The 26,487-nt window shown below is 37.6% G+C and overlaps 2 protein-coding genes and 1 long non-coding RNA gene across 3 annotated transcripts; 2 read left to right on the top strand and 1 right to left on the bottom strand.

Moving 5' to 3' along the window:
* The first annotated feature begins 13,066 nt into the window (after positions 1–13,066).
* LOC110275564 (uncharacterized) lies at positions 13,067–13,952 on the top strand. The gene is made up of 4 exons (XR_008002494.1): positions 13,067–13,150; positions 13,256–13,460; positions 13,551–13,690; positions 13,775–13,952. It is a non-coding gene; the product is annotated as an uncharacterized LOC110275564 (long non-coding RNA).
* A 1,128-nt stretch (positions 13,953–15,080) lies between these two features.
* LOC107464856 (protein SLOW WALKER 2) lies at positions 15,081–25,212 on the top strand. The gene is given in 18 exon segments (XM_052253902.1): positions 15,081–15,347; positions 18,063–18,784; positions 18,880–18,955; positions 19,068–19,187; positions 19,554–19,629; positions 20,174–20,242; positions 20,374–20,454; positions 20,838–20,909; positions 21,258–21,350; positions 21,505–21,639; positions 21,769–21,852; positions 21,967–22,110; positions 22,204–22,293; positions 22,416–22,498; positions 23,125–23,526; positions 23,751–23,973; positions 24,486–24,707; positions 24,709–25,212. Coding segments are annotated over 17 exon segments (3,000 nt in total). The 5' UTR covers positions 15,081–15,347; positions 18,063–18,102; the 3' UTR covers positions 25,057–25,212.
* LOC107464855 (17.4 kDa class III heat shock protein) lies at positions 25,204–26,321 on the bottom strand. The gene is made up of 2 exons (XM_016083806.3): positions 26,004–26,321; positions 25,204–25,660 (listed from the first exon to the last, which is right to left on the bottom strand). Exons 1-2 carry the CDS (start codon positions 26,202–26,204, stop codon positions 25,403–25,405), a joined length of 459 nt encoding a protein of 152 aa, XP_015939292.1. The 5' UTR covers positions 26,205–26,321; the 3' UTR covers positions 25,204–25,402.
* Positions 26,322–26,487: the final 166 nt, after the last annotated feature.

The following is a 26,487-nucleotide window of genomic DNA, read 5'->3' as shown; positions in this document are numbered from 1 at the left end:
TTATATATGCTTCTTGGGAATTAATTTATTTTGACCAAGCAATTGCATTCATGTAGATAGTTGCATATAGGTAGATTGCATTTAGTTAGTTCCATCGAATAAATGCCATACCCTTTACTTCATTCTTGGTTTAAGCATGAGGACATGCTTGGTTTAAGTGTGGGGAGGTTGACAAACCCCATTTTGAGGGTTTATCTTGTGCTTGATTTTAGGAGATTTTATAACCTTTTACCCTCATTTATTCATTGAAATAGCATGGTTTTGTGATTGTCTCCTTATTTGTGCTTAGATGTGAAAACATGCTTTCTAGACCTTAAATTAGCTAAATTCAATTCACCTTTGATTCCACTAGATGCCTTGATGTGTTTGTTAGTGATTTTAGATTCATCTTTGATTCCACTAGATGCCTTGATATGTTTGTTAGTGATTTCAGATTGAAAAGGCTAGGAATGGATCAAAGGAGTGAAGAGGAAAGCATGCAAAGTGGAGAAATCATGAAAAGTCAAAGAAGTTGAAATCGCCCATGGACGCGCACGCGCACCTGGCGCTTGCGCGCACCTGCAAATTACCCCATGGACGCGTACGCGTGCTGTGCGCGTACGCGTCGGTGTTGGTTTATGATTTTTAATGAAAACATGGCCAACCGAATTCTCAAGGGTTGTGGGGCCCAATCCCAACCAACTTTGGCGCCAAAGATGCTATTTAAAGCCAAGGATTGAAAAGCAAAGGGACATTAGTTCATTCCCACTCATTAGGATTAGTTTAGAAGTAGTTTCTAGAGAGAGAAGCTCTCACTTCTCTCTAGGATTAGGATTAGTCAATTCCTTGTTGTTACATTCATTCTCCTTCCATTCTTTTTTTGTAATTTCCTTTATGTTGTTCTTGTGTTTTGATGTAGATCTACTTTTGTTTCTTCTACTCTCTTTCAATTCAATCAAGGTAATTCATAATAAATGTGTTTCTTTTGATTTTTGTTGTTAATTCCTTTCAATAATTGTTGTTAGATTTTGTTCTTGTTGTTGATTTACTATGTTTTCCTTTTATGCCTTCCAAGTGTTTGATGAAATGCTTGGTTGGATTTTAGAGTAGGATTTTATACTCTTGGCTTGGAAAGGTAACTTAGGAACTCTTGAGTTACTAATGTCCAAGTAATTGATGATTGGGATCCATTGACTCTAGTTCTCACTAATTGAATTAGTGGAGAGTTAGGACTTATGGACTAGGATTGATATAGCTCATTTGACTTTCCTTTACTAACTAGTTAGAGGATGATTTAATGAGATTAATCCTTGCCAATTCTCATATTGTGGTTAGTGATTAGGATAGAGATCCTTGACCACCAACCCTTGCCAAGACCTTTTTAGGCCTTAGTTTACTTTCTTGCCATTTATCTTTCATGCTTCATATCAAAACCCCAAAATAACTCACAACCAATAACAAGACACTCTATTGTAATTCCTAGGGAGAACGACCCGAGGTTTCAATACTTCGGTTTATAAATTTAGGGGTTTGTTTTAGTGACAAACAACTTTTTTTATGAAAGGATTAATGATTGGTTTAGAAACTATACTTGCAACGAGATTTCATTAGTGAAATTCTAAACCGTCAAAAATCCATTCATCAGGAGGCGAGCGCACGCATCGCGCTAGCACGCCTTATCACAATTCGTCAATGTACGCGGACGCGCACTTGCCGCGCGCGCGTCCTTGCATGCTGCCACCACTCTAGGCTTCTGACCCGAGAGTTGGGCGTGCTTCAAGCCCACTCTAAGCCCCAGGTCCAATCTCATGTACGCGTGCGCGCACTGTACGCGCACGCGCCCTTGCCTAATCTACCAACCCACGCTAGAGCGCACCGCACGCTCGCGCATGACTCTCCATTTTCCCCAATGCGCGCGGACGCGTACATGCCGCGTGCGCGTGGGTCTGGTAGCGCAACTTCCAAGCCATTTTTCAGAGAGTTAGGCCTGAGTTGGGCCAACTCTACGCCGCTAGCTCAACTCCATGCACGCGTGCGCACATTGTACGCGCACGCGTCCTTGCCTATTTTGCTCATCCACGCTTCAACGCGTTGTACGCACACGCGTAGGTCCCAAGTTTTCTCCATGGACGCGGATGCGCAAGGTGCGCGCGCGCGTCAATTCAAAAATGAGATAACCCTAATGCGCGACGCACACTGCGCAGTCGCGCACCCTCTTTTCCGAACCTCCATTTTCTTCTTCCTCCTCTCTTCTGCCATAACTGCCACAGCTCCGTCGGCGGCCACCACCGGACAACCATACCTTCCTTAATCCCTATCTCTCACCACCACTTAATCCCTATCTCTCTCCGTCTCACCCATCTAGTTCACAGCAGCAGCCTCTGCTCCGCCGCGGCTCCATCATCACCGCCGGCGACTCTCTTCCTCCACACACTCGCCATTCTCTCTCTTTCATCCACTCTCTCTCTCTGTCTCGCAGCCTCTCACCCTCACAGTTGTCCGTAACAACCACCGTAGCAGCCCTACCGCCGCTACTCTTCTGCCACAACCGCCGCAATTTACGGCGGCGCAACTTCTGGTCCTATTGCCCTACCCCCATTTTCCCTTCCATTATTAGTCCCCCTGCTCCCAGGTTCTTGCGCCAACTCTGCTTGTTTTAATTTTCCGTTTCTATTACTTACTGTTAATTGCTCGCAGTTAGTTAGAATTAGAACTTTGTATGTTAGGTCAGTTAGAAATAATTGCGGTTAGATAGCTAGGGCTGGATAGAGGATTCTAGGCCTGATAATTGCTCCGTATGTGCATATTTGCTGCTTGCTTCCTTGGGTACTGTATGTTGGTTTTGGGTTGTTATTTCCTGCGATATGTGTTGCTAAATAATATCTGTTTGCTACTGTGTGTAATTGATGCTGTTTTCTGTGCTAATTGTGCTAATTTGCTACCCGGGAATGTCCAATTTTAAGCCGGAATGCTGCCGGATTTTCAAGGAAATTAGTTTCATTTTGGTCTGTATTTCAATTTTGGGCAAATTTCTGTCCCCGTTTGACTTCCCGGATTTGCATCAATCATTGTGAACACGAACCACAACTTCTCTTTTAATTGCTCATAAATATCATCATATCACTAACCTACTTTTCTATCTCACTAATTTCTTTAACCATTTAACTTCCACTCACCTTCAACCCTCTTTAACAATTCTTTCAAATATGATGATATTATTGCCTTTTGAATATGAGTTGTTGACTTTAATAAGCTTGCATTCTTGGTTTACTTGTTCACTTTTGCATATTCATTGCAACATCATGATTGTTATTTGACAATTGTATCCTGAACATGCCTTCTTTTTTACATGCTAAGTGTTTTATATATACTATCATATTTGTTTTCAGGATGTCGGATAAAGGCAAAGCCATAGCCACTGCCACCTCTTCTAAGAAAAGAAAGCACTCTACACCCTCTCTTCCCTCCGTCTACAAGCATTATGCTAAGAACCCATTAAACGATGAAGAGAAAGAAAATCAGCAGTTACCTTCTACCGACCCAACCAAGTTCCCTAATCTCTACTGTGAGCTCCGATTTTCCAAATATCGAATAACAAAGCTGAATACTGAGAAGAAATTGCTCCTACCTAACGATGTGCGACGATCGATTACTAGTCGCATTCTTGAGTTGGGCATAGACTTTGTTGACCGGGATTTGGGGGATATCAATATATCTTGGGTCAAGGAATTTTATTGCAACTTCTTCCGTCTGACTTTGGATTCGGTTCAGGTGAGGGGTAGAGAGGTCATGATTACTGAGACTGCTATTGAGGAGGCGTTACAGTGCCGGCATGTTCCTAATGAGCTGTGTGCCCATCAGTAGGCCGAGTTGGCCATACACAGCATGACTTTCGACTATGAGGCACTTAGGAACGTCATTGGGTTACCAGATGCCACATGGGTTATGGATGCAAACAATACGAAGCCAAAAGGGATGCTCTTTACTCATCTGACTCGCGAGGCCAAGACTTGGCAGATGATATTCGCATGCTATGTCTTACCCACCACTCACTTCTCTGAGATCCCTATGGAGATGCTTCTACTGATTGGGTGTGTCATGGAGGGGAAGGATGTCTCTTTTCCTAGGCTTATCCGACAGTGTATGTGGCGGGCGCATATTCGTGGCCTACTCCCATTTCCTACTTTGGTCACGAGTATGGCAGCCCTAGCTGAGGTCCCATGGTTAGATGATGATGTGCGACCACCACCACCTGATGCAGATGACAGAAAGATTACTATTCCCTGGGGTGGTTGGGTGCACGAGAGGCCCCCTGCTAGACGCCGTTCTAGGGCCAGGGCAGTCGTGGGGATACCTTCACCGTCAGCCCCTACAGCAGCCCCTTCTTCTTCTACAGCCGCTGCCCCCTCATCATCTACAGTTCTACCAGCAGCACCTGAGCCTACCTACTTACTGGTCCAGCATCTTTTTCGGTTTTTGGAGCGCGAGAGACGCCATGTCAGACGCCGATTGGATCGGATGGACCAGGCGCTTATCTCTCTGGGTGCTGAGTTACCTCCACTTCCCGACTCTCCGGCCTCCGATGAGCAGGATCACCCGGAGGATCAGACAGTTTCGGCACCTACCGTTGTACCTCCTACTGATCCTTCGGTTTAGCATCGAGGACGATGCTTGATCTTAAGTGTGGGGAGGGCACCGGTAGCATTATTTGGGGACCGGTGAACTTTTCGGCTACTCTCCTAGTTATCTTATGTTGCATACCTATTGTATATATTTTGATGCATTTTGAGTTTTACTGCTTATTTTAGATTTTAGATATTTTGATGTTTTTGATACTTGTGGATATCCTTGGATTTCATACTTTTAGTGGATTTTTCTTTATGCATTTTTGCATATCTTTGTTTTAGTTTGTGGTTGTGATTAGAAATCATACTTTGAATTGCAACTTAGTGTTACCCTTCCTGCATAAGAAATTGGTTTTAAGTGAAAAAAAAAGGGAAAGGGTGAACTAAGAAAATTTTTGAATTTTTCAATCACAACAATGCTTGGTCAAATATTGAAATTTTCCAAGGAATTTGAATATAGGGCATCAACCCAATTGATTTAAGGAAAATTTTTAATGGAACTTGCTTGAATTTCATACTTTGTGAAGCATGTATTGAATTAAGAACACAAGCTTGTGAGACTTGAGCCTATTGATGTGGTTACATTTTATAACCACTTATTTTCCATTCTTGTGTGAAATTGCTCTCTTTCTATGATTGTAATCCTTGTTTTGCTTGATTCTATATGTCCATTTATTTCTTGTATTTATGCATTTATATGATTGAGGCCATTATTTCATTAGCCACTTACCTAAAGAGCCGACCTTTTACTCTCCATTGTTAGCCATTTTGAGCCTATGCTTAACCAGCTTATTCTTATTTTAGCACATTACAAGCCCAAGGCGGAAAACGAATAAAAGTCCCTGTTTGGATCCTTGATTAGCCTAGGCTAGTGAGAGTGGTTATTATTCAAAGTTGGTAAGGCTTGGGAACATTGGAGGGGATAAAAAGGGGTAGTACACTTTCATATTTTAGGAATTGGGTACATATTCATGTATTGATTAAATATAGAGATCTTATGCATTGATGTTCTTGTATATAGTTTGGAAGAAAAAAAGAAAAAAAATGAAAAGAAAAAGAAAAAAAGAAGAGAAAAGAAAAGAAAATGATGATGAAAAAGGAAAGAAAAAAATAAAATAAAATAAAAGGGGACAAAATGCCCCAAAGTGAAGTCAATAAAAAAGGGAATCAATGCATAGGTGTTATGAATCAAATAAGAATGCATGAATACGCAAGAAAAAGTGAAGAATGGGTAGTTAGAATAGTTTGAACTTGCATAGGTCATCACATAGTTAGGTGGGGAAGTCTAGGCTAATCAAAGATTTAAATCCTAGTCCACTTAACCATAAATGATCCTACCTTGACCCTAACCCCATTACAACCCAAATGAAAGACCTCATGATGAATGTATGCATGCATTAAATAAATGTTGATTGTTAGAAGAAAATCAAATTTTGGAAAGCTTGATTAGAAGAGAATTGAGTGGATTGACCCCTAAACACTTGAGTGAATAGAGCGGATACACATCCGGTGAGGGTTCAAAAGTTCAACTACATGTGTTCACCCATATTACCTATATTCTTGCAAGTTTGAACTCTTTTTGATAATTCAATACAATTGTGGTTTGAACTTGATTCCTATTGCCCTAACTATTATGCTTACACATGTTCTTGGGAATTGATTTATTTGAACTAAGCATTTCCATTTGCTTAGATGATTGCATTTAGATAGGACTCATATAGTTTAGTTGCATTCAATAAATGTCATACCCCTTAGTTCTTTCCTATTTTAGCATGAGGACATGCTAATCAAGTGAGGGGAGGTTGACAAACCCCAATTTGACGGTCTATTTTGTATTGAATTTAGAGTGTTTTGATAACCTTTTGTCACATTTAGCCTATGAATTAGCATGGTTTTGTTATCTTTCCCATATTTGTGCTTAAGTGTAAAAACATGCTTTTTAAGCCGTATTTTGATGAATTCTAATTTCTCCTTGCTTTTTAAGCCTTATTTTGATGAATTCTAATTTCTCCTTGATTCCATAAGATGCCTTGATGTGTTTGCTAGTAATTCCAGGATTGAAATAGGCTAGGCATGGATCAAAGAAGCAAGGGAGAAAGCATGCAAATGGAGAGAAGCACAAAAAGCCAAAGAATTGATCTAGGCCATGCACGCGCACGCGCACAAGGTGCTCGCGCGCACATTGCAAAATCGACCAGGGACGCGCATGCGTACCGTGCGCACACGCGTCGGTGACCGCACATGACCTCATTAATGCAACACGTGCCTGGCGATTTGAGAGGGTTTCTGAACCCATTTTAGCGCCAAATGCTGCTAGAAGGAATAAAAAGGATCAAGGATTGAGGGGATAGGTGGTTGAATCTAGGGAATCATATAGCATAATTAGAGTTAGTTTTAGAGAGAGAAGCTCTCACTTCTCTCTAGAATTAGGATTAGGTTTATGTTAATCTCTCTTCTTAAATCTAGGTTTAATTCATGCTTTGATTCACTTCTCATTTACCAATTCTTAATCTTCTCCTCTCTCTCTTTCTAGTTATGTGATCTAATAATTGTAATTCTTCATTTTGTTTTGGATAGATTGTTGCCCTTTGTTTTCTTTCAATAATGCAATTTGAGGTAATTCATGATAATTGTGATTTCCTTGATTGTTGTTGTTAATTCTTTGCAATAATTGTTGTTAGATTCTATTCTTGTTCTCAATTTACCATGCTTTTCTTTTGTACCTTCCAAGTGTTTGATGAAATGCTTGGTTGGATTTTAGTGTAGGTTTTGTTCCTCTTGGCCTAGGTAGAGTAATTAGTGACTCTTGAGTTATCTAATTCCTTTGTTGATTGATAATTAGAAGTTGCTAATTGATTTGAATGCCTCTAAAGCTAGTCTTTCCTTTAGGAGTTGATTAGGACTTGAGGAATCAAATTGATTCATCCACTTGACTTTTGTATGAAAGGATTAATGATTGGTTTAGAAACTATACTTGCAACGAGAATTCATTTGTGAAATTCTAAACCGTCAAAAATCTATTCATCAAAATGGCGCCGTTGCCGGGGAGTTGCAATGGTGTTATGTTATTGGTTATTGTACATATGTGAATAGCGTAAATATTTTGCTTTTTGCTTCATTTGCTAGTGTAGAATTTTATTTTCTCTTTCCACCATGAATTCTCACTTTGGCTACGAGTTTGGTTCTAGTTATGTTGTAGGTAATGAGAGCTTCAATGAGGGTGTGTATCAAGGATGGGACAACCAAAGGTGGGAGGAGCCATATGCATATGATCAATCCTCATGGCAACAACCCCCACCAATGCACTATGAAGAAGAGCTATTCTATGATGCATATCAATCCAATGGCTATGGTGAATCACCTTGTGACTTTCAAGAACCACCACCATATGCCGATGAACCATGTCCTCAACATAAACCTCAACCATACTCACAAGCCTTTCCATATCAAGCACCTTCCTATAATCCATATCCACCATATGACCAATCATCCATACCATATTTTTATGATCGTTTTGAGCAAAAACCCTTAGAACCACCTCAATGCACACCACCTCCACAATTTTACCAAGAGGAACCACTTTCCTACCATGAACCCTCTCTCCAAAATAATGAACCTTCCTATTCACCACAAGCCCCATTAGACGATTCTCTCACTTTGTTACTTCAAGGACAAGAAGCCATGAAGCGGGATACACTTGAGTTTGTGACCAATTTGACAAAGGTGGTGCACACTTTAGCCCACCAATGTTTGAATATTCAAGGTACTTCCATGACCATATGCGAAAAGTCAAAAGAAGAGCAAAGCATGAAGGAGAAATGGGAAACCTCGGTGGAGAAGGAGGACTCGAATTTTGTGTTGAAACAATTAGAGGAGCCTATGATCATTGAAGAAAAGGAAGAAGTGGTTGAAGATTTAGGAGATGTTGAAAGTCCATGGGAATGTAGCACCATGGAGCACCCTTCCAAGAAGCTTGAAATTGATGTTGAGGAGGGTGCGCAACCTCCAAGGCTTATCATCGTTGGAGACTTGGAAGAGGCTTATCAAGAGATGGATTCAATCATGGATGAATTTCTCTCCACAATGGAACCCTCTCCCATTGGACATAAAGTTGAAGTTACAAAAGAGTGTGCACAACCAAAATTATTTCATAACAGTTTCAGAGAGTAGAGACTCAGAGTTCAGTTCATCATAGCACAGTTCATCAGAATCAATGAAATCAAAAAATAAATTCATAACAGTTTACTCAGAGTTCAGTCATCAGAATCAATGAAATCAAAAAATAAATTCATAACAGTTTACTCAGAGTTCAGTCATCAGAATCAATGAAATCAAAAAATAAATTCATAACAGTTTACTCAGAGTTCAGTTCATCATAGCACAGTTCATCAGAATCAATGAATCAAAAAATAAATTCAAAACAGTTTCAGAGAGTAGAGACCCAGAGTTCAATTCATCAGTTCAGTTCATCAGTTCAGTTCATCAGTTCAGTTCATCAGAATCAATGTAATCACAAATTGAACTCATAACAGTTTCAGTTTTCAGAGAGTAGAAACTCAGACTTCAGTTCATCAGAGCACAGTTTCATCAGAATCCGATTGCATCACAAAATCATGTTCATAACCTAATTAAAAATTACCTGGAAATGAGGAAATCTGTTGCTTTCTCTCAGAGCTTGAAGGACAATGCTTCAACGCTTCAACGCTTCTCTACTGCTTTCTCAGAGGCAGAGCTCGACGGAGGTGACATGCGAAGTGGCTGAGGGCGTGAGTGCGACGGCGGTGAGGGCGTGAGTACGACGGCGGTGAGGGCGTGAACGGCGGTGAGGGCGTGAGTGAGGCTGGAGGAACGAGGAGGAGGAAGTGGAGCTGTAGAGGCTGCGAAGTGCGAAGTGCCCAATCACGAAGGAGAAAGGGAATTAGGGTTCCCTCAGCAGCACAAAACGGCGCCGTGTTGCTGCAATGTTAAAAAACCGGCCGGGTACCGGTTCGGTTCGACCGACCGGTAACCGGCCGGTTCATCGGTTTAAGTTCGGTTTTCAAATACTGCAGTTTTTGCTCTTGCCCGAACCGTAACAGTGACCGGTTCATGGTTCGACCGGTTCGACCGGCCGGTTCGAACCGGTTTTCAGAACATTGATTGAGAGTTATCATATAATAATTTAGCTAAATAACTTCAAATTATGTAACATTTTTAACTAGTAATTTTTCGTTTAATATCAGAGTTTTGAAAATTGAACTGGACCGATTGGTTCAGCCGGATTAACTGGAAATCAATCACCAGGCCAGTTTAGTTAGCATCATAAACTGCCTAGTAGGGGTGTATATAGGTAGGGTGAAATCCAATGTTCTGAAAAGCGGTTCGAACCGGCCGGTCGAACCGTGAACTGGTCACTGTTACAGTTCGGGCAATAGCAAAAACCGCAGTATTTGAAAACCGAACTTAAACCGACGAACCGCCCGGTTACCGGTCGGTCAAACCGAACCGGTACCCGGCCGGTTTTTTAACATTGCAGCAACACGGCGCCGTTTTGTGCTGCTGAGGGAACCCTAATTCCCTTTCTCCTTCGCGATTGGGCACTTCGCACTTCGCAGCCTCTACAGCTCCACTTCCTCCTCCTCGTTCCTCCAGCCTCCACTTCCTCCTCGTTCCTCCAGCCTCCTAAAGAACAGAACACCACCCAGTCACCGCACTCACCGCAGTCACCGCACTCACCGCACTCACCACCCAGTTGTCAACTCCAGACTCCAGGAGGCCCTCAACTCAGTCACCGCCATCGCACTCACGCCCTCACCACTGTTGCACTCACGCCCTCACCGCCGTCGCAATCACGCCCTCACCGCCGTCGCACTCACGCCCTCACCACCGTCGCACTCACGCCCTCAGCCACTTCGCATGTCACCTCCGTCGAGCTCTGCCTCTGAGAAAGCAGTAGAGAAGTGTTGAAGCGTTGAAGCATTGTCCTTCAAGCTCTGAGAGAAAGCAACAGATTTCCTCATTTCCAGGTAATTTTTAATTAGGTTATGAACATGATTTTGTGATGCAATCGGATTCTGATGAAACTGTGCTCTGATGAACTGAAGTCTGAGTTTCTACTCTCTGAAAACTGAAACTGTTATGAGTTCATTTTGTGATTACATTGATTCTGATGAACTGAACTGATGAACTGAACTGATGAACTGAACTCTGGGTCTCTACTCTCTGAAACTGTTTTGAATTTATTTTTTGATTTATTTGATTCTGATGAACTGTGTTCTGATGAACTGAACTCTGAGTAAACTGTTATGAATTTATTTTTTGATTTCATTGATTCTGATGACTGAACTCTGAGTAAACTGTTATGAATTTATTTTTTGATTTCATTGATTCTGATCAACTGTGCTCTGATGAACTGAACTCTGAGTCTCTACTCTCTGAAACTGTTATGAATTTATTTTTTGATTTCATTGATTCTAATGAATTATGCTATGATGAACTGAACTCTGAGTCTCTACTCTCTGAAACTGTTATGAAATAATTTTGGGATTTCATTGATTCTGATGAACTGAATTCTGATTTTGTGAATAAAGAATTTTATTGAACCTGAGATGTTGTACTTGTACTTGTTTGTATACTCTGATTTTGGATTTTGGATGTTGTTTGTTCATTTATTGTGAAATTGAGAGTTGAGATTATTGGGTTGGATTGCTGGTAATATTTAGGTATGGAAGAAAGTATCAACCAAGACCTACCTAGGAATAATAATGCTGAAAATAATTCTGCTTCGAATGAACATTCTCCTCCTCCCGCGAGTAACGAAAATCAATCACAAACTTGTAGTGTTAGGGGGAAAACTGATCCTGCTTGGAGATACATTGCTTTACAGAATATAAATGGAAAACCGCATTACCAATGCTTATTTTGTCTGAGTACTTTTGGGAGCGGGGGAATTAATAGAATGAAAAAGCATTTGGCGAAGATAGGTGGAGACATTAAGAAGTGTTCTAAGGTCCCGTATGATGTAGAAAAACAAATGGAAGGTTTATTGAAAGAGATTCAGAAAAGTAAAACTAGTAAAAGGAAAGTAAGTTTCAATGAAGAGGGTACCGATGAATGTGAGGATGCAATTGATGAAGCAATAGCGCAAGAGGAACAACAAACTCCGAGTCAGTTACCAACTAAGGAGGTTGTTGGAGGCGATCCAAAAAAGAAAGCAAAAACCATTATTCCTCCTATGTTTGCACCAAGAACAACTCCGGGAAGTCAACCAAGTTTGAAAAGCGTGTTTCAAAACAAAGAGGCGCTTCATGAAGTTGATAAGCGAGTGGCTAGATGGCTTTTCGATTGTAGGATTCCTTTCAATGCGGTTATGTCACCTTTTTTTCAAGATATGTTGGATGGTGTAGCTGGCTATGGGCCTGGTTATATAGGTCCTTCTTATGACTCTTTAAGGGTTAACTTATTAGCCGATCTCAAAAGGGAGTGTCAAATGGTTGTTGATAGTTATAGGTCTGCTTGGAAAGAAACTGGATGTACTCTCATAGCTGATGGTTAGACAGATCAAAGGCAAAGAACGTTGATTAATTTTTTGGTTTATTGTTCGAAAGGGTTGTGCTTTGTGAAATCTGTTGATGCCTCAAGTATGGTTAAAAATGCTTCTAGCTTGTGTGACTTGTCTTCAGAGGTGATTGAATGGATTGGACCTGATAATATTGTTCATGTAGTAACCGATAATGCTGCGAATTATGTTGCTGCTGGTAGGCTTATTAGTAAGAAATTTGAAAATATTCACTGGTCACCTTGTGCTGCTCATTGCTTGAATCTTATTCTAAAAGATATAAGCAGCATGCCACATATTTCTAGCCTTGCAACACGTGCTTCAAAGATTACTGTGTTTGTATATAATCATACGGTGTTCTTGTCCTGGCTAAGACAAAAAGAAAATTGGAAGGAGATTGTTCATCCAGGTCCAACTCGTTTTGCCATTGTCTTCCTTACATTGATGAGTATCTTTGAGCGCAAATCGGAATTACAACAATTGGTTGTTGATACACACTTTACCGGACACAAATTAGGAAGGAGTGCTAATGGTAGAGCTGTGAGTGCAATTATCCTAGACAATAAATTTTGGAATGATTGTTTTACTGCATGCAAAATTGGGAGTCCGTTGATTAAATTGCTGAGGTTGGTAGATGCCGATGATAAACCATCATTGGGAATTGTTTATGAAGGTATGCTGAGGTCAGAAAATGGAATCAAAGAAATGTTCAAGCATAGGAAGAGTGCATATCAACCTTACACAGAGATTATCAACTCAAGATGGGACAAACATTTGAAAAAAAATCTTCACGCAGCAGCCTATTTCTTGAATCCTGAGTGCTTTTTTTCTGAAAATTATAGAGAATCACCTGATGTCATGCGAGCTTTACTTGATCTTGTTACATTGCATTTCAAGGTTAATAATTTAGATTCAGTTGAGGCAATGAAAGAAATACACTTATATAGAGATCGAAAGGAAAGCTTTGATAGGCCTGAAGCTGTTCCAGCTGCAAAAAAACTTCAACCTGGTAATAATATCTGTTTGATAATAAGCTTTAGTTATTTACTTATTTTATGTTTTGGTTTCCTTAATTTGATAACTAATACTTGAGATATGGGATTGTAATTTGTAGATGAATGGTGGAGGTTGTTTGGTAGTTCTGCTCCATGTTTACAAAAAATTGCAGTTCGCATTCTTAGCCAAGCATCTGCTTCTTCAGGGTGTGAAAGGAATTGGAGTCTTTTTGATCAAATTCATACAACAAGAAGGAATAGATTGGAGCATGATAGGCTAAATGATATTGTGTATGTTACATATAATTTGCGTCTTAAATCCAGGTAATCTATATTTCATCCTTTCATTTCATATCTTTAAATTTTGTATAGCTAATATACTAGGCTTATCATCTATTGTATTTAATTTGTTAGGAATGAAAGAAAAAAAAGAAAGCAAAAGTCGCAATATGATCCAATCGATATTGAAACTATTGATAAGGTTGATTTTTGGGTGACGGAAGAGGTTGTTGAAAAAGAGCCTGATCTTCCAAGTAATATTGAAGACTTGCTTCGTGAGTATTATAGTTTATTGATCAGACAATAAATTACAATAACTTTTATCTTTAATTTATTGATAATGTGTTATATTTTCTTAGATGAGATTGATGCTGATTTAGATCAAGGTGGTGGTGGTAGTACTAGTACATTTTATGCTGCACCACTTGCTTTTTCTGGTCCAAGTAGTGGAAATGAAGGTGATGAAATCAATGAGGCAAATCTGCAGCAAATTATGGAGGATTTTGATGATTGATGACAAACTTGGATCATTTTGATGATGCTATGTTGGGTTTGATTGGTTGTTTGAGGACTTTTGAACTTTGAATATGTATTTGAATGAGATTATAACATTTGGTTTATGTAGTACTTTTAATTTGAATGATATTTTAAAGTTTAGATTAGACTATAATTATATTTCCATGTGCTTATTTACATTTTAATTATTATTTTATTATAAAACGGTTTTTACGGTTCAACCACGGTCAAACCGATTGAACCTATGAACCAGTGAACCAGTAGCTAGAGCGGTTTGATAACCGATTCGGTTTTCAGAACCTTGGTACAAACACAAGCAATACAGGCAAGTAATACACAATTAAGGTACAAGTAGAACAAGTAGCACATAATCAGGTAACATAGCATATATGAGATGAAATCTATATACATTCGGAGCACAATTATACGGGATAAAAATCGAACCTTTAATCATAATTCCATGCATCTTTATATCTCTTTCCTAGTTTCATAATTATTTTTATTAAAATTAAATAGATTAGTTAATAATTAATATTACACCATATTTGTTAGAAAACACAAGTTCAAGACAAAACGTATTATCTTTTTGAATGCTAGTATGGGAGAAGTTTTAAATCTCCAACAATTATTTCATATGATAAAATTCACTTAGAAAAATATAATAAATACTCACTAAATTCTAAAATTAAAGCATAATCATGAATCAATATTAATAACACAAAATATATAAGTTATATACAAATAACACAAAATATTATAGATTAGTCTAAAGTCTTATTACTTATACTTCTTAAATATAAAATAATAATTTTGAAATATGTATCCTCGTTGAATCAAACTGTAGGTGATCCAAATTATAGCCCGAACCCAATTGAAGTATTCTTTTAAGTGTTGTTTTTTGTTCCCGGGTCAAACCCGGACCACTTCGGATCCGGGCCAATATATGCAAAAATACTTTAGATTCAAGCCGGATTTTTGGACCAGATCAGATCATGTACACGCAAAAAACCAGTCGAATCGACAATTAACGGGGTGAATAGCCAAAACGGGCCAATTTTTTAAAGGGTTTTTGGTGTAGTATATCCCTCCAAACGGCGCCGTTTTACAGCTTAAGAAAAAAAAAAAGGAAGAAACCTTAAACCCCAACGCAGCCCAGCCCCACTCCTCTCCTCTCTGAAACTGAAAAGCGAAAGTTTAAAATTGAAAGAACAAAGAGCCCTAGCCCCCCAGCCCCCAGCCCAGGTCGCCGTTTGTTTGCCGTTTGTTTGCCGTTCACGTTCGCGTTCTTCGCCGTTCACCGTTCACCGTTCGAGTTCGCATTCGTGTTCGTCTGGAAGCCACGTTGCTCTGCTTCAAACACTGCGACCAACCCGCGTGCTCCACCTAGCCGTCGAACTCCTCTCTTTTGTCGCCGCCGTGAGTTCCCTAAACCCGCCACCAGACAATACACTCACACAACACCAATACTCTGCCTCAAACTCTGCAACTTCTGATTTCTATTACAATAAGTAACTATTTGATTTGGTAGTGGTTTGGATTATTTCATAGACTGAATTAAAGTTACAATAGTTATGTTCTCTTCTCTATCACATTGATATTAAGCTTTGAATTCTCTTGTTTTGTTTTAATTTTACCGCACTCAACATGTTTGATGAAATGTTTTAACCATATTTCTGGTTGGTTTTATAATTTCTAGCTTTTAGAAACTTAGTAAGTTGATTGCATGTGAAATTAGAATAATTGGATCTTAGTAATTAGGAAATTTTAGCTGCACAAATAGCATCTTTGCAGAAAACATATTAGCATGATGATTCCACTTGCATTAGTGTTCTTTTGGTAAATTTTTAACTGTTATTGTGAATTTGTTAATTTGCTAATTGTTCTTGTGTTGTTGTTCTGTTGTTCTTCTGTTACTTTTAATTTTTTTGTTTTTGTTGTGATTTTCTGTTCTTGATTTAAGCTGTGATCGAAGGTTCTTTGGTTTTGGTATTCTTCACTTTCCTGTAAGCTTAGCTTTTAATTCTTTGAGCATACACGGATCAAATCATTGTTTTCAGCAATGGTGATTTTTAGATTTTTTTTTTGGTTGCTTTGTTTTAAATGTTCCTATTGTTGTTGTGTTTTTGCTGTGATTTAAATGTTCTTTTGATTCTTTTTTTTTTCGAATGCCCAGTCAGTACTTGGTTGATTGGTTTTGGTCACTGATTGTATTTGATGATAAATTTTAAATTGATAACTCTATTACTGCTTTACTGTCTGTTTCTGTAGTTAAATTTTATTAAAGTTTCTTGAATTTGCACTGCCTATGTTATTGATTCACTGTTCCTTCATTGCCTTTTTTTTTTGTTGTTAATCATTGTGATGAGCTTTGTTAAAATTGGGTTGAAAACTACTAATCTTCATTTTTCACTGTTCTAACGTTTGTTCTTATTAAAAGATTTGCAATTGGTGATCTTTTGATTTATTATATGCTTCATGTTTTCATTGTTCTGTTCTTATGAAGAAAAAATTTGCAATTAGTGAATGTTTTGATTGTTTTGTTATATAAACAAAATTCTGTTTTCATTGTTTGGTTGCACTGTCCCTATTCTTGATCTCCGCCGACTTGCTACCCCTCCTCCTTGTTGGATTCTTTTTGTTTCAGGCTTTGTTGTGTTTTTGTTTCAGCCTCTGTTGTGTTGTGTGTTTGTTTCGGGCTCTGTTGTGTGTTTCTTATGCAACACTATCATTTTTTGTTTTACTTCTTGACTTAGCTACATTTAAGACAATATTCTCTATCTTTAACTTCTGCATTGTAATTCAATCCAGCTATTTTTAATGGAAGTATAATTATGTTAATTGTCAACAAATTTGCAGCAAGTTATTGCATATTTTGATGATTAATTACATTTAGTTGGTGATATTTTACATAGGGTTTTAAATTTGAAAGATATTTAGGATGTTTATTTATAATTTATTTATTATTTTATTATGGAATGGTTTTTCCGGTTGAATCACGGTTAGACTGGTTGGACCAGTAAACCAATGAACTAGTGACTAAAACAGTTTGATGATCGGTCCGGTTTTCAGAACCTTGATTTCCAGTTCTCACATGCATCTCTGAATATTTTCATGATTTGGTTGTAATAAATCAAAATAATTAAATTGGCAATTTCAGTACTTTTCTTTCCTGCCATCATTGCTAGCACGATCCAAGCAGCTTCAGAATTACAATCGTTGGTTTAAGTTTCAGTTGCTTTGAAAGTTGTGGCCACATTTGATTCATCTTAGTTGGTGCTATTTATGTTGATAATAAGCACCATTATTACACCTTTGCTTTTTGCATACAAGGTTCTACTACAGTCAACTTAATGATATGGTTTCTGCTGCATTTTATAATGATTTATTTCTCATACTGAAAGTTTAGTCCATATATTTTGTTTAATGTGTTTTCTGCTAGAAGTTGTAAGATATCATTCTCAAGAGCTATTTGTACCTGCTTTTAGGAAATTTTCCTATAATTCTTAAAGGTTTATATGGGATATCTTTGTGGCATCAATGCATTTCCTTGCATCTGATATAAATTATTGTGTTTTGTTTGGAACAGGCATTGGTGTATCTTCAATTTATTTTTGCTTGTTCAATTCTGAGTTGGAGTTGGGTTTAGTTGTGAGTTGCTGGGTTTAATTCTGAGTTGCTGAGTTAATAATACTGATTTTGTTGATGTTTGCTTATTCTGAATTGCTGATTTTCTGAAATAATGATGATGTTGTTGTTGGTATGTTGTTGGCTTGTTGCTGATTTTCTGATGATTACTGATTAGTGATGATTAGTGCTTGTGTTTAGTTAAAAATTTGGTTGTTAATGTTTTTTTTTTTTGTGGTAGAACATTATGTGAAATTGTGAAATTTTGAATGTTATTAGTTCAGAAATTATTGAATTTAAATATTTGAAATTATATATTGAATTTTTAATTAATATTTAATTAAACCGGTCGAACCATTGAACTAGTGAACCAGTTACCATACCGGTTCATTGATCGGTTCGGTCTCGCAACCTTGGTTTATATAACTGGAAGTGAGTTTCACCCCAATTTTATTGGATGTCCCCGAAGGGACTGTGACGACTTACGACTAATCTCTTTTCTCCCAGCTTTGTGCCTTCCATAATTTTCATCGCTGCACATGCAACAATGTCGAAGTCCAATTCCAAGAACAAGAAGCTCTCCAAGGAGCCACAGGACTTAGAACTCATCAAATCCGACGTAGCCTCATTCGCCTCTTCCCTTGGCTTGTCCACTTCCCAATCCTATTCCGGTTTCAACGACGTTGATTTCCGCAAGCCAAACAAGGCCCCAAAGAAGGATAAGAAGCAACGCGAAACCGCCACCAAACCACTGCAGCAGAACAACCAAGCACCGAGCACCAAGGAAACAAGTAGAAGCAATGGCCACCATGACAAGGCAAACCCGAAACCCAAAACCCCGGTTTTGTCACTGGAAGACGGGAACAAGGAGAGAGGGTTCAACAGGTTCAAGAACCTTCCGAAGCTTCCTCTGGTGAAGGCGAGTGCGTTGGGAGTGTGGTTCGACGACGCTGCTGAGCTGGAAGCGAAGGTGGTTGGGGAAGGGAAGAAGGTGGAGGTGAAGGATTTGGAAGAGTGGCAGGGGTTTGTGGAGAAGAAGAGAGAATTGGGTGAGAGGTTGATGGCGCAGTACGCGCAGGACTACGAGTTGACGAGAGGGCAGAGCAGTGATATCAAGATGCTGGTGTCTACACAGAGGTCTGGAACTGCTGCGGACAAGGTCTCTGCTTTCTCTGTGTTAGTTGGAGACAACCCTGTTGCAAACCTCCGCTCAATTGATGCACTTTTAGGTCAACTTTTTCATTGATTATTCCAGCTTGATTATTTTTCCCATTCCATATGTGTGTGAAAGCTTAGATTTTATGAAATTTATTCTTTCTTTTAGGAATGGTGACATCCAAGGTTGGGAAGCGCCATGCTTTGACAGGGTTTGAAGCACTTCAAGAATTATTCATTGCGAGGTCTGTGTTTCCCCAATTTTGTCATAGAAAACTTAACAAAAGAACTTCTTTATGGGACAATGTCCAGTTTACATATAACTGAAACATATACCTTGTATATTTTGTCTGGCAGCTTATTACCGGATCGAAAATTGAAGACCTTGATACAGCGGCCATTAAATCATGTTCCTGAAACCAAAGATGGATATTCCCTTCTACTGTTCTGGTATTGGGAGGAATGTTTGAAGCAGAGGTATGCCTCACCACACTTTATCAATTGTCTTCCGATTAAAGTTATTTTATTTGACTCGGCAAATGCATATTATGAATTGCATTTTTTTGTTTCCTATTCTAGCATCTACAGAGTAAGAATAATTAGATTCTATATGACCGTTTCCATAGAACTCTAGCCCGCTGTTGACAGAGAAGTGCAGGAAGAATGAGTTGTTAATGCTGAATACCTAACTGTCAAAACTTGCCCATATGACTACTGTCCTTTGTGTTTATTAACATTTTGATTGAGGAATCATACGATTGTACCTTTTCATTCAGTGGTGTTCACTTTCCTGACCACCAAAGCTGTTTTGTTATTGATGCATTTTATAGCTTGATGTCATAGATATGAAAGATTTGTTGTTGCACTTGAAGAAGCGTCACGAGACATGCTACCAGCTCTTAAAAACAAGGCACTAAAGGTTGGCATTTTGCTCTCACAGTCACACTTCGACTCTTTTTTATTGCTTTTTAAATTATTATTCATATTACATACAAGTGACTATGTTATAATTATATAATATAGAATATGTTTGATGTTATCTTCAAGCTATTACACTTAAAAATGTGCTTTGAGACTATTTCGGCTTGGTTTGGTAAGGAGGAGCTTTTCAAAGTTGACATGTGTTTATCAAAATTAAAAGAGTTTAATATTACCTCTTACATTAATAAATATCCAAATTTACTCTTATATTTATATCTATTATAGTTTTTTTAAATTTTAAATGCTATTTTACCAAATACAATTGTTGTTGCTTGTGTTTATTAAAAGCCATTTTTAGTTTGATTTACCAAATAGATGCTACAATTTTTTGAAATCTATCTTTTAAAAGTTATTTACGAGAAACTTTTTTCCAAAAGATGCTGTTACGCTTAAAAATGTGCTTTGAGACTATTTGAATGTACACATATCTCAATTGATTTACTTATCAAATATTTGGTTGGTGCTTTTCCTTCTTTTTGCAGAGCATATATATGCTGTTGAGTAGGAAGTCAGAGCAAGAGCGCAAACTACTTTCTGCTCTTGTTAATAAAGTGGGTAATTCATGCCTATCTGAATTGAACATGTTCAATATTCATTCAATGTTGTCACTTTAGTTGATTGCTGTAACTACCAGATGCTGTTGCTAAGTGTTTTTTTCCCTCTTAACTTTGAATTTTAACAGCTTGGGGATCCGGATAATAGGGCCGCATCTAATGCTGACTATCACTTGTCAAACCTGTTGTCTGACCACCCAAATATGAAGGTATGGACAATTATCAGCATTTACTATAAACATTTTCCTACATCGTTTTGGAAGTACCATTGTCAATGTTCTGTGCTTGAGCAAATATTAGTAGGACAGATATTCTTGAAAAGAAAATTAAATTTAGGTCAAGTAAAATCTCTCTTGTCATTATGTCAGGAGAGATTGCACGGTCCATATGATTTCCTTTTGCGTGTTCATTTTCTTGATTAAGAAAATGGATTAGTTATGTTTCAGGGTCCTTGCCTTTTAGTAATGATATTTAGATCCCCTTTGATTTCTTTTCTCTTCCTTTTTCATATATTTTCTTTGGTCCTTGATTATTAGTGTGAATGTGTGATTGTATAAGCTAATTTTATTTTATTTTTAATGTTTCCATACAGGCCGTGGTTATTGACGAGGTGGATACTTTTCTCTTTCGGCCCCATTTAGGACCACGTTCACAGTACCATGCTGTATGCCCTAAACTTTGTTAGTGTTTTGTGCATATAATTTAATATTTCCCTCTTACATATTAGACTCAAAGAATCACAAGTTTTACTTTTTGTCTGTCCTATCATGTTTTGAAATTTATGGCTAACAATTCCTGACTTCAGTATATTTCAGACTTATTTCATTTTTGTGTTTTATTATGTTAAACGACAATATTCTGTATTGCAAGACTTAATCTTTTGATGTCACTTTTCAGTAGTATCATAAGTTAGACCTTCAATTTTTCAATTGAAAAACTGACTCCACAAATCCATCCAGAAATGGTCATTGTTTGACTGAGTCTGATTGATTTTTCTTGACTATGTTTTCAGGTTAACTTCTTAAGCCAAATCCGTCTAACAAATAGAGGAGATGGACCAAAAGTGGCAAAACGTCTAATAGATGTTTATTTTGCGCTGTTTAAGGTACCAGTTTTACTAAGGAAACAAGTGTTATTGGTTTCCTTTCCCCCGACCAAAAAACAAAAAAAAAAGAAAATTTGACAATATACATTTTCGCTACATTGTAAGGAAAAAGGTAAAATTGAATAAGAAAAATATTCACATTAGAAATCTTCAGGTATTAATCTCAAGTGCAAGCAGCAATCAAAAGCTTGATAAAAGCAGCAAGGCAAATCCAAAAGAGCAAAAATCAAAAAGTACACCTGAATCACATGCTGAATTGGACTCCCGGCTTCTTTCAGCACTCCTAACTGTAAGCATGTTACTGTAATTTTCAAGAACTGACATTGATTAATGATTGTGAAATTCTTTTTAGTATTTTTTTTTTATGTTGTTTTTACTTGCTCAAAGTCTTTCAAATTTCTGCTTGATTTTCTTGCAGGGAGTGAATAGGGCATTTCCTTATGTATCAAGCACTGAAGTTGATGACATTGTTGATGTTCAAACCCCAATTCTTTTCCGGTTGGTAAGTATATTCGAAGGTCTGCAATATTTCGCTGACAGATGTTGCAAGAGCATTTGTCATGAGTCATGACCTTATTTTGATTCTTGGATATTGATAAAAGCTGAAAACCTGCAGGTTCATTCAAAAAATTTTAACGTAGGAGTTCAAGCACTGATGCTTCTCGATAAAATCACATCCAAGAATCAGATAGCCAGTGATCGATTTTACCGTGCATTGTACTCTAAACTTCTGCTTCCAGCTGCCATGAATACATCCAAGGCAATTAAAGATGTTTTTCTTGTTTTATTTATTATATTCCTCTGCTATTCTTAACTTCTCTGTATTTCTAAGTTCTAACTAGCTCGATTTCAGGCAGAAATGTTCGTTGGACTTCTTCTAAGAGCAATGAAAAGAGATGTAAATTTAAAGCGTGTGGCTGCCTTTTCTAAACGTCTATTGCAGGTAATCATTGAACTGCCTTTTTGTCTATTTCTCTTAAATCTTAATATCTAGAGTAACATGAATCAAGTTTCTGATTTTTTCTTCTATTTCTATTTTTATTTATTTATTTATTTTCGCTTCAGGTCGCACTTCAGATGCCACCGCAATATGCCTGTGCATGCCTTTTTCTTCTGTCCGAACTCCTTAAAGCCAGACCACCTCTATGGTAAGGCTAGTTGTTTTTTGGTGTATGCCATTTTTATTTATCACATTTAAATTGGACGTAGTTGCTAGCGAGAAAATTTTCAGCGACTTGTATCAAATGCTTTAAGATCAGACATTCCTTCATTGTGTGTTTGATGCTGATAATTTGATGCTGATAATTACAGCAATTGAATAATCCGGTCAACATTCTAATTTGAAGACTGTATCAACTAGTATAAAAGTGATGTTTGTTTGTGATCTTTAGAAAGTGATTATATAACTTGCTTTTTCTATGTTGTTGTAAAAGCTGAAAACTGTTTTTTTCTTACGTTTTCCTCAGAAGCTGAGACTGATTCTTTTAGACTTCAAATAAAATTATTTATTGAAGTGATTTATTTTTGCTGGAAAAACCGAAAAAGCTAAAAGCAAATGCAAAGTACTGTCTTGACAACTCTTCACGTTATGAAAAATAAGTAGCTCAATACACAAGCATCCCGCTTTAACTACTGCTTTGTTATGTTTGCCATAAATTGCATACTACGTGAGTACGCTCGTCTTTGTAGTCAATTCTGGATAAGTTTATTATAGAATTTACTATCTACTCTTTTGATCCCCAAAAAAAAATCATGTTCATATTTTGTCTTTTAGGAACATGGTGTTGCAGAATGAATCTATTGATGACGAACTTGAACACTTTGAAGATGTTATAGAAGAAACTGATAATGAACCTAGCACCGTATCAAAAAAACAAGCTGATAATATTACCCTTGCTCAGAATGGAGATGATGAAAATAATGATAGTGATTCTTCAGAAGGCAAAGACGATCTTCCAGCATCTTCTGAGGACGACGATGATTCAGATGGTGCTTCAGAGGAGGATGCAGATTTTTTTCTTGCGAAGGATGAACCAAGTATCAAAAAACCGAAGTCTGCATCCAAAAATAAATCAAAATCTGCATCTGATGATGAAGGACAGCAATCTAAGGTATCTGCCAAGAAGTCTTTACTGCCTGGAGGCTATGACCCACGACACCGAGAACCTTCTTATTGGTAATTTGCTATATTTTCTTCCACATTGGTCCTCATCTTGAATATCATAAATTTAGAAGAGATTCTGGTATTTCTTTTGTTATAAACACCAGGTTCTAAGATGAGCTGCACATCATGTATAATGTTTTGTTCTCCTGACTACAAACTTATTTCAACTGCGCTTTTTTCCCTTGTATTCATATCCATTTGTAGCGCCTCTAATGTTGCTTTGTACACTGCTGCAGCAATGCAGACCGGGTAAGTTGGTGGGAGTTAATGGTACTTGCTTCGCACGCACACCCTTCAGTTTCCACCATGGCCAGAACTCTTCTTTCTGGGGCAAACGTTGTCTACAATGGAAACCCATTAAGTGACCTAAATCTCACAGCTTTCCTTGACAAATTCATGGAGAAGAAACCGAAACAGAGCTCATGGCATGGTGGTTCCCAGATTGAACCTACTAAACAGGTAATAACTCATTTATGTTCTTGCCTCTTCCACAAAATGGTTTTTGAGCTTATGGCCAATCCTGCATCCCTGATTTAGCTAGCTAGCTTTACGTAATTTTTGTTTTGAAAGAAAGTAATGTTAAGAAACCAATTTGTTTTTTCAACTATTATCAGCTATTTTTTCTTTAAAATTTATTTATTTTAAATTTTAGACTTTAAATCATAAATTTTTAATCTTAAATTTTAAATTACACTCTCTAATTCCTAAATCTACCAAAAATTGGAAAACTTGGATACAGTTGTTTTCGTATAAAATTGATAGTCGAAAATAAATAGCAATTTAGTTAAATCTGATAAATCATCAAACAGTTTTCAAATATCAACTTCTCATGTCAACTACAAGTAAGTCTTTTACCTTAAAAAAAAAAACTAAAATTAAAAAAAGAAAAGGTTAACCTACGGTGACTACCTAAGTTGATTCCCTATCTCCTATACTTCTCTCCGAAAAAACTTCTGAACTTTGTTTTGCAGATGGACATTAACAACCACTTGATTGGCAAAGAAATTCTTTCACTCGCCGAAGAAGATGTGCCCCCAGAAGATCTCGTCTTCCACAAATTCTATACGAACAAAATGAGCTCTAAACCGAAGAAGAAGAAAAAGAAGTCAGCTGATGATGAGGATGCTGACTTCTTTGACGATGACGAGGAGGTTGAAGGTGGGGATGAGAGCGATAATGAAGAGATCGAGAAACAATGTCGCTAAAGAGGAAGACGATGACTTGATTGGTGATGCTGATATGGCGTCGGATATGTCAGGAGGAGAGGACGAGGCCATTGATGATGACGACAACAACGCCATTGATGACGACGACGACATTAAGATTGGAGATATTGACGATGCCTCGGATATTGATTTTGATGAGGATGAAGATGAAGTCGACAAAAGAAAACAAAAACGAAAACGCAAGAGTGAAAAGGCATCTCCATTTGCAAGTTACGAAGAGTATGAGCATCTAATGGAAGAAGATGGTGACGAGAGTCACAGGACACGGGAAAAACCCGCCGGAAAAAAACACAAGTCCAAAAAGAGTAAAAAATAGACTCATTGCATTGTTCTGATTTTACATTGATGCTTGGTAGCGTCGTTAGCACACATGAACCACAATACCAGTTTTGCATGCTATGCTTTTGTAACGTCATATCAAAATTTTGTGTATCATTAACTATAAAATGAATTGATTTTAGACTTAGTTTTATACCAGCGTTATAATTTCATTAACATTTTCATTACGTGGAAACCAGTACATAAATACTAGCGTCACTGCCAACTAAGCAAACCATAAGAACAAACCTTGAAGCACCCTAGAGAGGAGGGGGGGAAAGGAGTAAGAACAATCAATTAACAAAATATTCCAAGTCCAAGCTTCTGCATCTACCACCTATTCTTCAAGCAATGGCAATTTCAACTGTTTTAGATTTCGGTGGTGGAGGGTGTTTCTCAACAGTAACAGTAAGAACCCCGTTCTCACACTTGGCTGTGATAGCGGAGGGGTTAGCGTTCTCAGGCAGACGAAACTTCCTTTGCAATTTGTGTGGTGCTCTCCTCTCCAGCCTCAGGTACTTGCAGCCTTCGTCGTCACCGTCTTCACGTTTCCTTTTCCCGTTGCTCCTAATAACAAGTGCGTTCTCATCTTCCACGGTTACCTGCATAGTTCAGTTTGCTAACATTTTTATTTTTCAACTAATTTTTTAAAATTATAAAAACATATTTAATAAATTAAATTTAAAAATATTATAATAAATATTAGTATAAAAATGATATTATATTATTTTTTATAATATTTTTAATATATAAAATTATATTAAATTTTTTAATTCTGATTTAATATTAAATTAACTTTTAAAAGACTTTCTTTAAAAATACTTCTAACTTTCAAAAATTGAAAACACAAACCGCATCAATTTTTTTAATTTATCCAAACCTAACTAACATTTCATTATTAACGCCTCTTAAGAAATCAATGACATCTATGAAGAACATAAGTACCTGAATTTCAGATTTGGAGAGACCCGGAACATCCATGAAGAACACATACTCTTTGGGATTGTCCAAAATATCCACTGGAATGTTTGATACTACCCTGCCCTCTCGAGTGTGGTCATGGCCATGATGAGAAGAAGGGAACAACATTTTTTCCACTGTCTCTGGTAAATTGAACAGATTGAACGAGTCAACAATACTCGCCATCTTTACAAATTATCACTCCGAACAGGAATTTTTATGTGGGTTCTTTTTGCTCTCTCAGAAATTGAGTTCGAAAGGTTTTTGGATGGGTTTATTGTTTATATAATGAGATTATGAGAAAGTAGAAAGGAGTAAGGAAAGTTCGAGAGTGGTAAAGCAAACATTCTGGAAGGATCGTTTGGATATCTGGTTACACGTGGAGCTCTCCGGAAAATTGTGGAAGCTCGATTGCGCTTCGTGTTTTTATCATACGTGTCTTAATCTTAAAATAAATTTGCCATCGCTA

This window comes from Arachis duranensis, chromosome 9, assembly GCF_000817695.3.
Source record: "Arachis duranensis cultivar V14167 chromosome 9, aradu.V14167.gnm2.J7QH, whole genome shotgun sequence".
Classification (NCBI taxonomy): Eukaryota; Viridiplantae; Streptophyta; class Magnoliopsida; order Fabales; family Fabaceae; genus Arachis; species Arachis duranensis.
Note: the sequence above shows the minus strand (reverse complement) of the source record. Positions and strands in the feature narration are given on the sequence as shown.

Bases quoted from the DNA above. Each gene is read 5' to 3' on its own strand.
- LOC107464855 (XM_016083806.3), bottom strand. From the start codon at position 26,204: ATGGCGAGTATTGTTGACTCGTTCAATCTGTTCAATTTACCAGAGACA. The intron at 25,661-26,003 runs GTACTTATGTTC...TGAACTATGCAG, and splicing joins TCTCCAAATCTGAAATTCAG to GTAACCGTGGAAGATGAGAA.